Raw genomic sequence first — 17,350 nt, 5'->3', positions numbered from 1 at the left:
AGTTTTTTCCTATTTACTTACTGCAGCTTTTACATCCAACATGTAAGATACAGTGCAGCCTTAATATTGCAGATAATTAAAACTCTTCTGATATGCTGCACACAATTTACCTAAACTATTTTCTCTCTGATAAAGGAAAAGAGTAATTTAAAAAAATGTATCACAGCAGAAGACACAAGTCAGATTCTTAATCACAATCTATAGCAAACACAACCCAGAGGAATCTGAGCAAAATAAAATATCACAAGGCAAGAGCAATAAGCTTAAAAGCAGCACAGCATTTCACTCATAGGTTGTGACCCTAAGATCTACTAGCTACTAAACCTTTCAAAGGAATACAAACATCCATCCAGATAAAGATCTTTAGCCAAGCCAAGAATACACTAGACAGTACACAACACAGATAAACAGGAGTTGAGATTGCCATAACTCATTCTTTTCCTTGTCATCACTATGCTAAGAACTCTGTTCTCCCCAGTTATTTCTGTGAACGACCATTTCATACTTAGGAAAGGTAACTATTCCACAGTTTCAGACAGGAACACCCATGTGGCCCAAGGTCCCTTGAGGCAGACCCATGAACAGCACCTGGCATAGCTAAACTTGGAGTCCTGTCTTGCTCATTTTCCAACTGGAAAAGGGTGCAGCTGTATGGCAAATTAGACAGCTGCTGAATAAACTCTACTGTGGCTTGGCTCTGTGCCATTGTCCAGAAGACCACAGAGAGAAATGTATCACAGAAGGAGAAATCTAAGTCTTTATCTAGGTAGGGAAAGTTCTTACCAAAAGCAAAAGATCTCAGTCTGGGTGTTAACAGATGACCTGAAGCACAGATGGTGCTCATTAGGGCTATGATACCTTTAGGGACAACAAATTTTTAGTTCATAAAAGTCTAAAACAGAAATGAAGAATACAGATACCTAGACTTCCACTGATATCTTACAAATAATTGCATAGGCCAGAGGTAATGTTATCAGTACTATGGTTATGATAGCGCAATGAAGGACAATGGTGGATCCCACCTTCCCCTTCCATAGCCAAACTGGAGTTTGTGTGTACAAAGAGACAAAAGCTCTGAGATCTGATGGCAATCCATATGGAGATGGATTAAGAGTCTCCCTCCCAAGCTGTCCTAAGAATCCTGGAGGGACAGTATTATTGCCACACAACATCAAGCAGAAAAGCCCAACACTTAGTTTACTACTGTATATTTGTGGTTTGCATTGGACTGATTGCTGACACCCCTTTGAGAATGTATTGCAGCAGCGGGAAAACCTCCCCTTGAGACTGAGAGTAAAGTGCAGGAGATGTGACCTACACATCCGGGTAGAAGGTTCAAAACTTGAGTTCAAAACAAATCTCATTAAGAGAGGAGCAAACACTATCACTTTCAGAGATTTGTGCAGTACGTTTGTCCCTGATGGCTACATGGAACTAGCTACCAGAGAAAGTGTATAGTTGAGAAGTCAAGTGTCAGATTAATTCATTCGAGTATCAACTAACTCAAGCATGTTACACAGATGACTTCTTTTAATGGGCTTGTTTACCTAGTCTGTGTTTTCCTTGAATGTACTACACTGCAGTTCTTGCTCTGAATGAGGTATTTGAGCAATGCAAAAATACACATGCAATTTCACTGCTAGCACCTAATCACAGCCATGAGAGTATAAACACAATGAATAAAACACCTAGTCTTTTCTGATGCAGTGTGAAGCCAATTTTAGTAACATCTTTCAATTCTGTGACATATAACAATCTAACAATTTGCAGCAAACCACTAGCTCATTGCTCCTGGGGAATGAGGCTGCTCCACACTGTGTCACTCGCTGGCAAATCCCCAGCACAGCCCTGGCTATTGACGTCGACTGACGCTGCACGTCTCCCCGCAAGCAGAGCTGCAGGAGACAGATGGAGAAGCCAATGCTAGAACAACAGATGACAGTATGAGCAAAACCCATTTCACATTGAAAGATCAGAAACTAAATCATGTAATAAAACCCTTAAGAATGTGTAGATAGCATCTTCCCTCTCAGTTCAGTGAGAGATTTATCGTGCAAATAGAAAACAGTTCATTTCAGGAAGGAAATGAGTGGGAAAAAAAGGGATTATTTGACACAGGAAAAAATGCAGTTGCAAGGAAGTTTTTGCTATCAGATAACTACATCAGAGATAGCAATGGCTCCACTCTAGATTTTAACTGATGTGTCTGTAACACCAAAACAATCTCCAGCCTCCTTTCCCACTGGCACTGTGGTCAACCTTCCGCCTGGTGACTGAAGGACTGAACAATCATGAATGACCTTAGCACCGGCATTCAACAGATAAATTGAATGTCATGACATACATGTGTATATGTATACACATACATATCCACACATTAATATCGATATTAATTATTCATTTTTAGTCTTTAACGTGCTTGAAAGGAATTGAGTTCAAGATCAAGTGGTCCCTTAGAAGCCCAAGTACCATCTTCACTTGTTGATACCCATTGATAAGTGCTTTAGTCTAAATGACATTCAAAAGTCTTCAAAGAAAAAGAAGTTTGTCATGGATGAAGTTTGCTGCTGACATTGAATCATCACATTTTATCAAAACAAAAAAGATGGTGCATTTTACTCTTACACTAAAATTCTATTTTTCCAATATACTATACGCAAATCCATTAAATACATGAGTTTTATGTACTTACATAAATACATACATTTAATATATATGCACATAATATAAAATACAAAAAGAAAGCTAACACACCTCCAATCTGCTTTATAGCCTTCAGTCTCATTAATCTCTAATAAAATGCTTAAGTTGGCTATTAATTATAAACCAATCGTAAATAAAATATTTTATAATAAGCATTTTTAACCCATTTTAAGAATTCCAGTATCACTTAACTGCTTCCCATGTCACTTGAGACAGCATGCGCAAAAATCCCCAACATCACAAAGGAAGACACGACACATATGGGATGCAGCAGAATGGTAACCTGGTTGCTAACATTTAAATACACACATATATATAACTGCTCTGAATTAAGAAAGGTTTTAGGTGTTTTCCTCATTTTCTCCTGTTCATACATTTGTTAGTACTGACAGCCTAGCTTTTTATGCATACAAAACAAAGCAGAAGCAGTAAAATGTGAACACTCCTCTCTAAAAGCTGTGCCAATATATCTTTACACGTAGCTCCAGGATAATTGAGTCTTTCACTTCATTCAGTTCCTGGCAACTGCAACTACAGTTTTGTAATGTATCTACCAGCAATGGAAGTGAACCAAGAGCAACAATTCATCTTACAGGAGCCATCACGCAGCAGATAGAGGGTAAGTATTTTCAGTTAGTACCTGAGGTCAATTGGGTATATAATGCCTTTTACTTCTAAAATACTATCATATAACTCAAATTTACTCACTTGTCCCCATCTTCTTCTGACAAATGACTACCTGTGCTGGTTTGACTGAAAGTGAGTTTATTTTCTTTCTGCAGTTTAGAAACTTTTTTTTTTCTTGTAGCTAGCATGGCCATTGTTTGGATTTAGTTTGAGAACAAGAAGGTAGCACCCCAGGACAGAGTTAATGTTTTTCTTCAAGTAACTTTCAAGTGTCTTTGAGTTGGAACAAAGAGAATGTAAGAGCTTACTGTTATCTTAGCTGTTGTCTGGGACCCAAAGTCTTCCTGAGCTCTGCCCACAGGTGTGAGGCAGCTGGGAAGGGGGACATGGATGGGACAGAGCTTGACTGACATCCAGACTGATCAATAAGGATATTCCAACCCATTAGCGTCGTGGTTCCTATTTAACGAGAGTCAGGTTTTCCCCCTAGAGAGACGGAAACTCATTCTGGGTTTGCTCTGTTTCAGCTGAGTACCATTCAGGAGTTCTTTTAGTTTTTTATGCCACCCTGCCGTTCTGCAGTGGCCTCTGGGCCTTTCTGCCTTTTTCCATCTTACCCTGCAACCAGCTGTTCTGGACCAGGGTGTTCTCTCTCTTTTCCTGGAACTGGCCGCTCAGTGCAGACAGAGTTTGTGAGGAATTGCATTGAGTATCTTTTATATTCTATTTTTCATTTTATATATTAGTATTATTTTGTTATTTTATTAAACTGTGTTTACCTCAACCCATGAGTTTCTCCCTTCCCTTTCTATTCTCTCCTCTATTTGGGGGCGGGGTGACGGTGAGCAAGCGGCTATTGTGGTTATGGTTGCTAGCTTGGATTAAACCATTACACCATCCCATGACACGTTTGATATGAAAAAGCTCAGAGAGGTATTATTTTAAAAGCCCACAAAGATTAAAAGACACAGTTAAGACACTGATACTGTCTCACTGTTCAAAACATGTACTCTTGAAAACTTATTAGGATGATATATAAAATGAAAGAGAAAAGTGCAGCACTCTCATAGTGGCTCATAAAGAAATAAGCTTAGAGTTTTTAGCAATGTCTCTTATTGGTTTGTGTTACCACCTCCTTCTTCTGTCAACATGTGCAATCAGTTTGTCAAACGAATCCATACAGGATGCAGAAACCATTGTTAAAAACTATCACTTCAGAGTTTTGCTCAGTTGCACTTCCTGCCTTTAATATGATGTCAAGTGACTGACTTTTGTGGCATACCACTACAAAAGATTAAATTTAAATTTAGAATTACGTGATTTCTAAATTGCTACTATTTCAAATGGTTTCTACTTCCATCTTCATTTATTTTTCTAGAAGTAGACCTTCACACTACTCTAGCACAATGCCTTCAGCTACCAAACCACATAAGCTTTTTCACCTCACTGCTAGCCACTCTCATTCTCCACGTCTCCTCTGTTGTACCAACTTTCAAAAGAGTCTTTAACAATAGGCACAGATTTATACAGCAGAGCATCTCACTGCCTCACTGCTGCTTGTATTTCCATTACCAGCACAGTTATCAGCAGGATGTATTCACAGTGGAGGTGGATGACCAGGAAACGGTGCAATTTGGCTGGCAAGGAACATAACTACACTCTGTCTCCACAGAAATTTGGCCACAGGCTAGGGATCAGCATATATTGCTGAGCCAAATAGCATCTGTAGTTGCTAAGTACAACAATGTTTACACATTTATGACTAACATCAAATTTGACAGTTGCAAAGCCTGTTGAAAATAGCAGGACAAATAGGGCTCCAAACTTGTTACATCAAATCTAACCTCCCTGAAATCCATGTGTTAAGAATACTGTAAATTCATTTTCTGCTAGCAGGGTATAAAGTTGGGGAGGCAGGGGGCGATACAGGTCATGAATGAAATCTACAACACAGCTAGACCCCTGAATACCTTCTAGCTGGTACACGCCTTAGCTATAGGATCACTTATAGTTTTGCAATAAATGCTTTACACATTGCTGCCTTAAAAATTAGCAGGTTGGAGTTATTTGCTTAGTAAACTGTAAAAAAACCCATTTTCTAGCTAGCCTAGTTAGTTTTAGCCAGAATAAAATCACTCTGTTCTTCGATTTTGTTGACAGACACACCCACGTGTAGGCACATACATTTTCAGGTTTATATGCATAGAATGTTTCCACCATGACATCACAATTAATATTTAAACAACAATTTAAACACAAATGTTTAGAGACCTTATGCCACCTTACCATAAAGAGCTTTTGCACTTGTTCTTGAATTCTGCTCCCTCTCTGCCTGAGTAAACGTTGGGGAACCATAGCCACTGGAAGAAAATACTTCTGGTTAACTTCCGCATAGATGCATTTGCCACACAGAAACGGGCAATGAAAAAAGACCTCCCCTTATGTAGGACTACACATACCTATAACATTCCTAACTGAGGTAGTGATGCTAGATACTTGTTCTGCACCATGAATACAATGAAGCATGTTTCACTTAGGCTGGAAGCCCTTCTGAGCTCTTTTTTGTTGCATTAATACAACATCATGCACAATGGGAATGTGGTATACACATACATACTACCATTATGTAAATAATCAAAATCACTTAATAATAAAAACAAAAACGACTATGCCAAAGACGTGGTAGGGTTTGGTGGGGGTTTTTTTCCTACATTCACAAGTGTTAATTGTTCTTAATGATTTTAACTACTTTAAATAAAAGACTTAAAAAGGACTATCATTGCCTACAACAAACGAAAAGGCAATCCAGTTTCCTTCAAGTGTAACAAGAATCTCATTTTAAAGAGACAACAATATGAGGAGCGGATGACAGTACAGATGCCCTGCTCCATACAGGAATGCTTGTTCTTTGGCATCAGATTAGGTCTATTCTTATTAGTGCTGTGAATGAGCTTAGCACCATGCTTCTGATACCGGGAGCATCCTCTTATCTCAGGCAGAGTAACACATTCAGGTAACAGTTGCTCAGTTTTGTTTACTGGGAAATGATATTTTCTCACAGATGTGAAGGGCAGTCTCATCTTTTATGCATAAAAATGCAATCACTCAGAGCTAACCTTAGCATCTCAGGCATACGAGGACCTCTCCAAGTAAGGTAATATGTATGTTATTTTTCTGTTCCAGATTATTCTACTCAGTAACACAGCTTTACCCTTACAACTAATACAAAAATCAGTCATATGATATCTCTCAGTTTGGTTACATGGTTTGGAAACTGTACATGCTTTTACAGAAACTGCCTTTGTATTATTGCATTGGGATCTAATAATTATAGTTCTACCTGAAATGAAAGCGTAAAGAAGAAAATGCAACACTATTTTTTGTCCATAAAAGGAAAATCAAAGGCAAAACCTTACTTCATTTGAGGAAAATAACTTCCATATCCACCGGGAGGGGTATTTGATATATGTCCGTTCATTCTTATCGTCACTTACTGAGGGATACGATCTGGGAAAAGAAACAACAGCATAAGAATTAAAGACTCTTAAAAGATGAAGGTTTAATACAGATGTAATACAAACCTAATAAGAAAATTATGGCTGAAATGGGAAAGGAATTGCATCAACAAGCTCAATTGTTATTATTTGCATTGCGGTGATGCCTTAAAGACCCTTGATAGAACTTCTCCCAATTGCAATTTAATAGTTATTGCTTCAAATAGTCTATAATTTAGTGAATACAACCATTATTATTGATACAATGGTTTTTAGCAACAGATTTAGAAATAAAAGGCTGACAAAACAAAGAACATCTACTGCAGAAGTGAATGAGATCTTCCAACTGGCAACTTTAATAGTCAAGCATGCTTGATTTTAACCTTCAGTTCATTTTTTTCAAATGTAACTTTTGAAATGGCCTTTTGCTACATATTCTATGAAACTTATCAGCTGAAAGATGCATTATCAAAATAAAACACAATTGTTAGCACAAAAGGAAACTTGGTTAGCTATTTTGGGACTAAGGTTTGGTTTTTCTTTTTTAAAAGCAGCATTTAACTTCCTGAAAGTTTGGCATGCTAAGTGAAACCTCTCCTGTGACAGCAATACTGAAAAAGCTATGACGAAATAGTTAAAAGAATGCCTTCTCCCTTTAATAATGTGCCCATTGAAGTGAAAATTGATGCTGGAAAGTGACTCACAAACCTGTAAACAATTAATAAATCTCTATTCAAATTTACCATGGGCAAATATTGTTTCATTTATACATATTTGAATAATATATATTTGAATATTTCTCTACATCTCAGTCATTAAATAGAAAAAAGACTTCAACTCTGCAAGTAGTACATCAAATAAAATTTCTATCTTACAAAAGCTCCAACTTCAAAGTAAGCACAACCTGCTTTGTTGTACAAGAGCCACCTTACAACCAGCTTATCTTCTGAATTGCTAAGTCAACTTACTGCCTCAGTTTAACTGTTCTCTCCTTGTTTTACCAAAAAGCAGCAGCTGATTGACCTACAGTACACGCTATATTTTGTATCCATATATGTTTTGCTGCTTCCCTCTTTCATGCAAAAAATAATATCACAATTAAATTCTATTCTCAGCTTTCAAGTCTCCTGTCATTTCAAGAAATGTACAAGCTGGTTTTGGTCTTCTGTACTGAGAACAGAGGGGTTTTTTTGTACCTTCCTGAGGAACACCTGACATCTCCTACCTGAGATGCAGTTAGCAAAGCCAGCTAGAACCAAGCTGTATTAGTTACATGCTAAACGTAGTCATGTGAAAGTGTGGTATTGCCTTTAGTGAGCACATACTTGGTAATTTGGCTTGGAATATTTTTTTTCTCTTTTAAATCTTTGATTGCACCTTTACTGACATACCCATATTTTACTTCCATTTCTCCTGCACATCCTCATGAATATATCACATATCCAACTCGTTAGCCTGTTTGGCTGCTCTAAGCCGCTTTTTATAGAGTGCAGTACTTAGAAGCTGTCTCTAATAAATTACTATCCATGCCAAGCGCTGCTCAATTAATTAGCAAATACAACCCTTGGGAAGCATCCTGAAATTGTCCCATGACTTGAAAGGATAAAAATACTTGTGTTCTCAGCAGAATTTGCCAGGTCACTGTGCGCTCCTTCTTCCGTTTCAGCGACTCTGCAGACCAGAGCGACTCAGAGTACTCTTCTCCAGCTCGTGCTGCCATTAAGCTCTTCAACACTTCCTATCAGCTATTAATTCTTATCATCTGCATCCATTGCTCAATTTTGTTACCTGTTTAACAGTTTACCCTGTCATTAACTTCCTAAGAGTGACTAGATACAAAAAACTTACACAAATTATGTCCATTGCTTTTCGCTATCCCAAATTTCCTCTACTTTCCATGCACACATTAAGATAACACTTACTTAATAATTCTATTTCCCATACCTTTTTAACATTTGTGACTTTTTTCATAGCCCCATTTATAACAAATTCCAAAATTATCTGCTTTAAAGTGAGATCTGGAAAAATAGTATCTCAAAATCATTTCACTCCTCTGACATCTTAATCTGACAAATACTGGATTTTTTATTTGTACTCCATTTAATTTTATAAAAGTGGTGAAACAAATATTTTAAGTAGAAGGAATGTAATATATTAGAACTTAGAGCTTCGGTCATTGAAGTTAGCATAACACAGTGAGTTTTAAAGCAGCAATGAAGCTGAACAGCAAATTTTCACATTAGGGGAAGAAAACATGTCTGACCAAATACTCGCCTACTGTAAGGCATAACACCACCTAAAGTAAATATAAAAAGCTTTACAACTAAGTGATAGTGAAAATCTGAGGTCAGAGATTTTGTCTGTCTTTCAAAGAAAAAGCAATCAGCTTGTTCTGCCAAGTAAGCACAAAAGTTTTACTGAGTTTTAGTTGATATGCAAACAAAACACCACTTGCTGTTCGGTAGCTGAGTAAAGCCAACAATATTTCCTGTCCCTCATGCAATTTTCCACTGTTAAAATAATCAAATTCTTTTGAAATGCCAAGACTACTACTTTGACATGACATGTTTCTATTGCTTGCTTCAAGAAAGCTCCCAAATATGAATGCAAACAAACCCTTTACAGTCATTACATATAATTAGTCCAAATATTTATAACAGCATCAAAAAGCTACTCATAATCTTCCAAAATTACTAGGCAATTTCATTTCTTTCAACGTAAATGTTTCTGGAAAATGAAAAAAAAACCCCACACCACAACGTTTTAGGAAAACACTTTCATTTTTTTATTAAGTGCATGATGGAGAGAAAGGAAAAAACATAAAAGGATAACAGAACATGCAGTGGTTTGCTTATTATTCACTTGTACAGCTTTCCCTGCTGTATTTCTCATTTCAAATGCCCTTTCATCTGTTACAAGCAGTCCCATAGCAAAAGTCAACCCGCATACACTGCAAAGCCATCATCATCCCGGAGTCTATTAATAAACGCCACTTCCTCTTTAATCTTTCCTTTCACCTCAGCCCTGCAGTCCACAGCAAAATACGCCTGTGTCCTAGACTTTAAGATAAACATCCTTCAAAATTAACTGTATGATCCCTCTTTAGGTAGACCTGAAGTATCAACAGTTTACTCAAGAATTTACCCAAGAATGGTCATGTCTTTCTCAGGATCTTGTGAAGAAATCATGTCTACTCTGGACAAGAAATATTTAAAACCAGGAAAACTAAATAAGAATTTAAGGAAAGAAAAAAGAAAAAGAATAATAAGAAAATAGCTAGGACAATAAGAAATAAGATAAATATTAATATATTTACATTTAAATATATTAAAATAACAGCGAGCAAATCATTATAAATAGCAAACTGCTGAAAAGCAATAAATACTAAATTCTTCCCACCGTATCAGAGACTGGACAAAAAGAAATCCACCTGGGACTTCTGTGCTGCCATCAGATTTATTTTTGAAGGGACTCTAGCATACTGATAGTAAGCAGCAATATAAATGACAAGGGTCCAGCCTTTAAAACGGACAAATCATTTCTGAGAAAGATATACTTTGGTTCTTCAGTAGTCAACAGTTAAAGGTGATCTAATCTCAAATATGGGCAGTATTATACTTACACTTATATTACATCAGTCATAAATATTCATTTAAAAAAATGCCCAACTGCTAAAATACTCTTTGCCTTCCCCATGTTGTAGCATCACAGCCTAATGGAAGCAATACAATCTGTGTGCAACAAGCAGCTGACACATTGACAGCTCACATGTCTTGACATTTAATTTCCTAGTAGGAGTTTGAAGGTAACAAAATCCCTCAATTTATTAAAAAAAAAAAAATCCATTTTCTAGAAGGGCAGAGCTATCTTATTAAAGAAAACGAGATATTCCAGAGGCTGATGCTCTTTTCCACTCATCCTGAATCAAACAGTCCAACCCAGTGATAGATCACAATATCAGATGGAAAAAGGAACAGCTTAACACCATGGGTATTTCAGAAATCATGCTGGTGGCAGGGAGTGGAAAGAGTTAAGGAGAGGAGGATGTAGAGGAAGGAAAAGCCAAGTGTCCTGGTTTAACCCCAGCCAGCAACTAAACACCACACAGCCACTTGCTCATTCCCTCCTCAGTGGGATGGAAAGAAGAGATGGGGAAGGGTAAAAGTGAGAAAAATCGTGGGCTGAGATTAAAAAAAAGTTTAACAATTGAAATAAAATAGTAATAATTACAATAAATTTAATGAAAAAGAAAATAACAAAGAGAAAGGAAAAAAAAGCCAAGAAAGACAAGTGATAGAAATGAAAATAATTGCTCACCACCAACCAACACCCAGCTAGTCCCTGAGCAGCCCCTCCACTAACCTCCCCCCTAGTTTTATTGCTGAGCATGATGGCACATGGTGTGGAATATCCCTTTGGTCAGTTGGGTTCAGCTGCACTGGCTGTGTCCCCTCCTAGCTTCTTGTGCACCCCCAGGCTGCTCACTGGCGAGGCAGTGAGAGGAGCAAAAAAGGTCTTGATTCTGTGTAAGCACCGCTCAGCAATAATGAAAACATCCCTGTTTTATCAACGCTGCTTCCAGCGCAAATCCAAGACACAGTCCCATACTAGCTACTGTGAAGAAAATTAACTCTACCCCAGCCAAAACCAGCACACCAAGAATGCTGGAACAATAATTATCTACCGATTAAGAAAATGTTATTAGTAACAAGCCATTGTTATCACAAGTCCCAAAAAACCCCAACAATTCTTCCCCAGCTAGATAACAGGCACAGGCTGTAACTCCAGCCTAAACAAAAACAAGGGATTGTTACAAGGTAACACTTATCTGTAGCAGATCTGACATTTTAGCAAAGTCAGAAAAGGACACACTTTCTCCACCCTTTTCCTTTTAAAAATATTACGGAACAACAAAAATAACAACAAAATCAGATGTACCCATGCTACACTGTAACTCACTATGCATTCGATAAAAATGCCTCATTGCCATTCAGTACTGCTGTTCTACAGAATGTATAAAAAAACCTATTTAACTTGCCGTGCAAATTTTTCCTTTGTTTCTTAGCCAACATCACCCTATTCACCCACACACACACACGCGCTTTCCTTCATCATGCTAAATTTTTGACTAGTTCTTACTTTTAAGCCCCTTGTTTCTCCACGCTGAGGTAACTTCTTTAGTTACTCCTTATGCTCTTGTCTTTTAGTGTCTTCTCCTCTTGTGTCTACCTGGTTGTTCTGACCCAACATGCTCCTATTTGTATCTTCACTCCAGCCACAGATTTCACAAATGGGAAAGTCCTGATAGAAACAGGTCCCACAGAGACAGATGAAATGTTGCTGCTGCCCTCTGCTTCGGGACCTGCTTCAGACAACCACCAAGAGCAAACACGAGTTCTGCTGGCTGTTCAGCATCTTGCCTCAGGATAAACACTAAGATGCACATGAATGCCTAAGTAAGTTTTACTTTGGAAATTATCACTGGGGATTTTCCATCCTTGGTATATTCATATCAGAATTTCTCTGAGACAAACTGCTAGTGACTGGGCTGGCAGCAGCTTTGTACTATAATGTTTTCCATTTTCTGTTAAGGATATTAGAGCATCCAAAGGCTGGTCAAAAAGATGACAGCAAAAATCTCACAGAAAACTGAAAGCTAGACCTCACAATGATGCAGTTGCAAGACAAAACATGTGGACTTCATTCACCACTGCTCTGGCTGTTGTCCCCTTTGCCTCTTTCAAGCTGCTCTTTATTAACCATGGAGGAGCTGAAGCTTTCTGAGAAAGGAGTAGGTACTCCAGCATACACTCCTCTGTCCAAGTGTCAGGACTTCAAGCAAACATGTTAATACAATAGCCACAATAAAATAATTTCGAAAATGCTGTTACTTTCGCATCTTCTCTGCATTCAGAGCAGTTGTCCAGCATGGCCATTAGCGCTAATTAGACTGCATCTTCATTTATACAAATCTGCACTGAGTTGCATCCTGTATTTAGCTTTTAGTGCATCCCTAAACAACCCTTCTGCTGGATGCAATGTTAGCTAACTGGGGTTCCTGCTAAAGAAACCTGGGGCTGGGGAGGAAAGGACTGGATGTCCTCCCATGACCCCTCTGAATTGTACTCCTTATAGAAAGTTGAACTCAAAGCCAGAATATTATTTATCTGTCTAAGTGGGGAGAGAGGTAGGAGCATTTCAAGAAACTAATGACTGTGACAGACAAATACGGCTCTGACAAGGCAGGGGACAACACTGCATGACAGGGGACACAGCACTGCCCAGGAGTAAGGATTTGTACATTTATTCACCTCCACCTTAATGGAGCAGTGAAGCAGATGAGCTCAATCTGCTTCTTTTTCCAGTTTCAAAAAGTCTGCCCATTTTCATTGACACTTTCTGAAATCCAGTATTTTTCCTCAGTCCTCCAGTAGCAGTACACTAAATTCATCAGCAGTATTCCATTCAGCAAGATGAACAGGATAAATTTATTAAGAAAATTTGGTGACATAATTATCAATCAAAGCAGGAGACTCAATATGTTAATGTAAGACCAGTCCTCAGAGCAAGAACTGTTTGCTGAAAGGGAAGCTTTCTGTTGGGAAAACTAATAAGATAAAAAGCATCCTTTAAATCTTCTTTTTCCTACTAGGATATTTTCCAGTGATTCACTGTTAAGGAAATATTCTAAGAATACAATTCAGATACGTATCTTTTATTTTGAGAAAGGAGAGAAATATGAAGACAAACAGGAAGAACTGAATGAATACACTTCAGATAGATCCTGTTCATACTTTTAGCTCTTATTATTGTCACACTATTAAAGACCCCGCTTGAGAACAGGTTTTTATTCTGGCATGGCAACCTATTTCCATCCATTTCACTCAGGTCTGGGCCATGAGTTATAATTAACCATATTGAAAGAAAACAAAACAGCTTTACAGATACAAAAGCTTCAAAGACTTAAAATTCCTATCGCAACAAAGAAACATTAATAAATATGCCAAGCACTATAGCCAGCACTCACTGCTATTTTTAATTAGAGAATTAACCACCTTGTCTAAAGCAAGACGAGTATTAATTACGAAGAACAGGATAATCATTCAGACCTTGCAGAAAGTATCACCACAGCTGGAAGACCAGTATCTTGTATGAAAGGCAAAAAAAAGACAAAGGGCAAAAAAAAACCCCACCACACACACCACCCTTCACAAATACAGAACAGTCTAAAGAGGAAGGCAGCTATAGCTCATGAAAGAATTTCTAGAAGCAAGTAGAAAAAGGAGGGATTATAATGTACAGTAAAAATCAGCATCTCCAGTAAGTCTACCTCAAGTCTTTGAAGATCACAGAATAAACTCTTCCAATGGAAGAGGTCATGCACTTAGAGAACTACGAGCATAGCGCACCAGAGCTTATTTTGGCACCTCATCTACAGCACCCAGAAGTCCCTGCACGCTCATGTGGACTTGCAGAAAGGACACTGGGAAAACATTTCCCACAGGACAACCCCCAGCACCATCGCTAACTTATCCCTTCACATTTGACTTTGAAGGCTACTGCTTTTACTTCAGACCTGAGGAATGGCCCAGGTGCCTGTAAAGTATCTACTTTATTTTTTTTCCCCCAAGTACAGTAGTGAGCTAGCAAAGGATACTATTTTTACTCACAAATCCTAATCCCAACATGGCTACAACAGTGCTTTCAATATCTCTACCTGAAGAAAGACGTACAATAATTTGTTCCAATTTGGGAGTTTCGTGGTTTTGTTGTTGTGTTTTGTTTGGTTTTGGTTTGGTTGGGGTTTTGTTTGGTTTTAACTGATTTGGAACCACTGACTGGTGAATACAACTGACCTAGCTGAAGCACAGATACCATGGTTTTATTTTTATTTTTCACACTCTCTGATTTTTTCATTACTTCCTTTTGTTCCTTGTTACATCATAGTTCAAGCTATAGATTGTTAGACTTTAAAAGAGGCCACTCCAGACATTGATCTGAAAAGTCAGCCTGCAGTGTACAACTAACAAGCTGTCAATTTGACTTTTATAAATGTTATTATTAATACTAATGGGAATGTTTAGATGGGCCAGTAGAAAACTCAGCAAGAAATAGCATGCAAAAGGTGCTTCTTTCCAGATGCCACATGACAATGGTTCCCAGCACCCCAAAGACACCATATGTGAAAAAGATCATGAAATTTGGAGATACTTTTCCCTTTCACATTGAAAACAGGCAGTGAGTGTAGTTCATAAAATATTCCTGAGCATTTTCTTGCACTGAAGTACTTGTGAAAATGTTAAGAAATAAGATTTTTTTTAAAAAAATCAACATGAAGAGTTACTGTACTGGTACTATAAGTATATAAAAATGAACAAGACTATGTCTTTAGGTGTTGTCTGTTGGTTTAGAAAAAAATTTCCTCTCAGTGCAGCCAAAAAGGAGTAAACTCCCAACGTAGTTAAACAGTGCTTGCTGCTGCAAGCTGACCAAATGAAACTGGCTTAACCACCTATCCACATCTCACTTGCAAGCTTAACAGATGGCTCATAACACACTGACATTATTAAAATTGGTGTAGTAGAGTCCACAACAAAATCTGAATTAAAACTATATAATGACATACTCCAACCAGACGATTAAAATTAACAGAGGAGGAAAAATGACAGGAACACTCATCAATGCCTCTCTAATTTAGTTTCAGAGAACTGTGGCAAGATTTAATTCTTGCCTTCATAAATTTACTGCCTACAGCAACTTCACCAAAACTGAATTAGCTTTTATCCTGTAGGCCTCACAGGCAGTCACCGATGCTGCACTTGTCATGGTCTCAGGCATGGCAATAGATGACTCCCATTGCAAGGCTTTCCTATTGATCCATACTTAAATTTTCACCCTAGCCACATTAAAAAACAAACAAACAACAACAAAAACACGCCAAAAAACCCCCACATGGCTGATATCACATCAGCCTATTCTTATTCATTTTTAACATGTCAGCACAAGGGATAAATCAGGACAAAGGTCCACTTCCATTAAAAGCCATCAGCTAGTTAGAAGAACCAATTTCTAGGTTAATAGCAGGTTACAATCTTCTATGAAACATTCAACACAGACAAAAAACCACTGAGTAGGAGCAACATCTGCTGGTTTCCCTATTAACTTAAATACCTAGGCTCCATACTAGTGTGGATCAATCAGCCTTTGATGGTATACTTGATTAAATGGACCCAGCATCATTCATGAAATCTTGATCTCTTCTACCTATAAAGTGCTCTGAATGACAATTCACACAAGTCTGAAAAGCATCAAACTTTACTACAGAAACAGCTGGTACTTCATGTCTTACAGCAAGACTTATATTTTCTATAAGGTTCAAAAAAAAAAAAAAGCAGCTTCCATGTCACTCAGTAAAAACAGAGAAGGCTATGTTTAATGACAGTGAATAAATACGTAAGATTTACAAGTTATTGATCAGACTACAGCAAATAAGCAGTGCTGAACTGGAAGATAAGCTTACAGTGGAGCTCAATAGCAAAACTAAAACTTTTCTCTTAGTAAGTGAGTAGATGCTATTCTAATAATGTTGATTAATTCTTCAAACTTCCCTATTAAGGAAGGCCTAGATCAGATAATATGCAAACAAGGAAGCAAATGATGCTTCACAAGGCTGATATGCAAAAGCTCATGACTTTAAGTAACATGATTTAAAAGAAATATTGTCATTACAAGTTTTCAGGATTAAACAAGATTTTAATGCTAGAAAAGTTACTAGAGTGTTCATACTCTCAAAAGCAATTTAAAATATTCAGCTAATGTTTTTCAATGTATTTCCAACACCATGTATACATGAAAGTATTAAATCAATATGCAATACCTGGGAAGCATTAATTCCAAATCTAGTCAGGTTTTCACTTCTTATGCACACATAAAACATATAAAAAGTAGAATTCGTCCTCAAAGCTATTTAGTTACAAAACTATAGTGTGTAGCAGCAACATTGCCAATACCTGTGAGTCAAACCTGACAGCAGGGCACATTCAACATTTAACTGAAGCTGGTTTACAGACACTAACAACAGAAAACTATATGTTATCTTTAAAACTTACCCTGTGTTAGAGGAATTCTATTATTTTAAAACTCAGGGGCCTAAGACTGTTTTTAGTCTAAGGGGGAAAATGCTGTTCCTGGAAGGTGGTATCAAAGTTGGAATCCAGTCACTCGATTGATCACTACCTCTTGTATTTTTCATCAGTAGTAGGAGACATCATGAGAAGAGGCCTAGATACACAGCATCCACATGGTAAGGTAACAACAAAGAATAGGGATTCTGAAAATAAGGTGGAAGAGAGAAGAGGCAGATGAAAACAAATTTATTTTTTTAAAGAGAATTGGAGAATAAGGAACACTAGAAACTATTTTAAGACACAGCACCAGTAGTCACTGAATTTTAGAAACTCTCTTCGGTTTTCCCACCTATGAAAGAGAAAACCCAAACCACTATCACTCAGGACTGCTAAGCAAAC

The 17,350-nt window shown here is 37.6% G+C and overlaps 1 protein-coding gene across 6 annotated transcripts in view; it reads right to left on the bottom strand.

Moving 5' to 3' along the window:
- The window catches only part of EPS8 (EGFR pathway substrate 8, signaling adaptor), a 141,716-nt gene that overhangs the window by 51,056 nt on the left and 73,310 nt on the right, over positions 1–17,350 (bottom strand). For all 6 annotated transcript variants that reach the window (XM_065636002.1, XM_065636010.1, XM_065635994.1 and 3 more), the window contains 2 exons: positions 6,747–6,837; positions 5,617–5,690 (listed from right to left, as the gene is read on the bottom strand). In XM_065636002.1, coding sequence (XP_065492074.1) covers positions 5,617–5,690; positions 6,747–6,808 — 136 coding nt within the window. In that variant the 5' untranslated portion in view covers positions 6,809–6,837. The remainder of the gene's footprint in view (positions 1–5,616; positions 5,691–6,746; positions 6,838–17,350) is intronic.

The sequence above is a fragment of the Caloenas nicobarica genome, chromosome 1, assembly GCF_036013445.1.
Source record: "Caloenas nicobarica isolate bCalNic1 chromosome 1, bCalNic1.hap1, whole genome shotgun sequence".
Lineage (NCBI taxonomy): Eukaryota > Metazoa > Chordata > Aves > Columbiformes > Columbidae > Caloenas > Caloenas nicobarica.
Note: the sequence above shows the minus strand (reverse complement) of the source record. Positions and strands in the feature narration are given on the sequence as shown.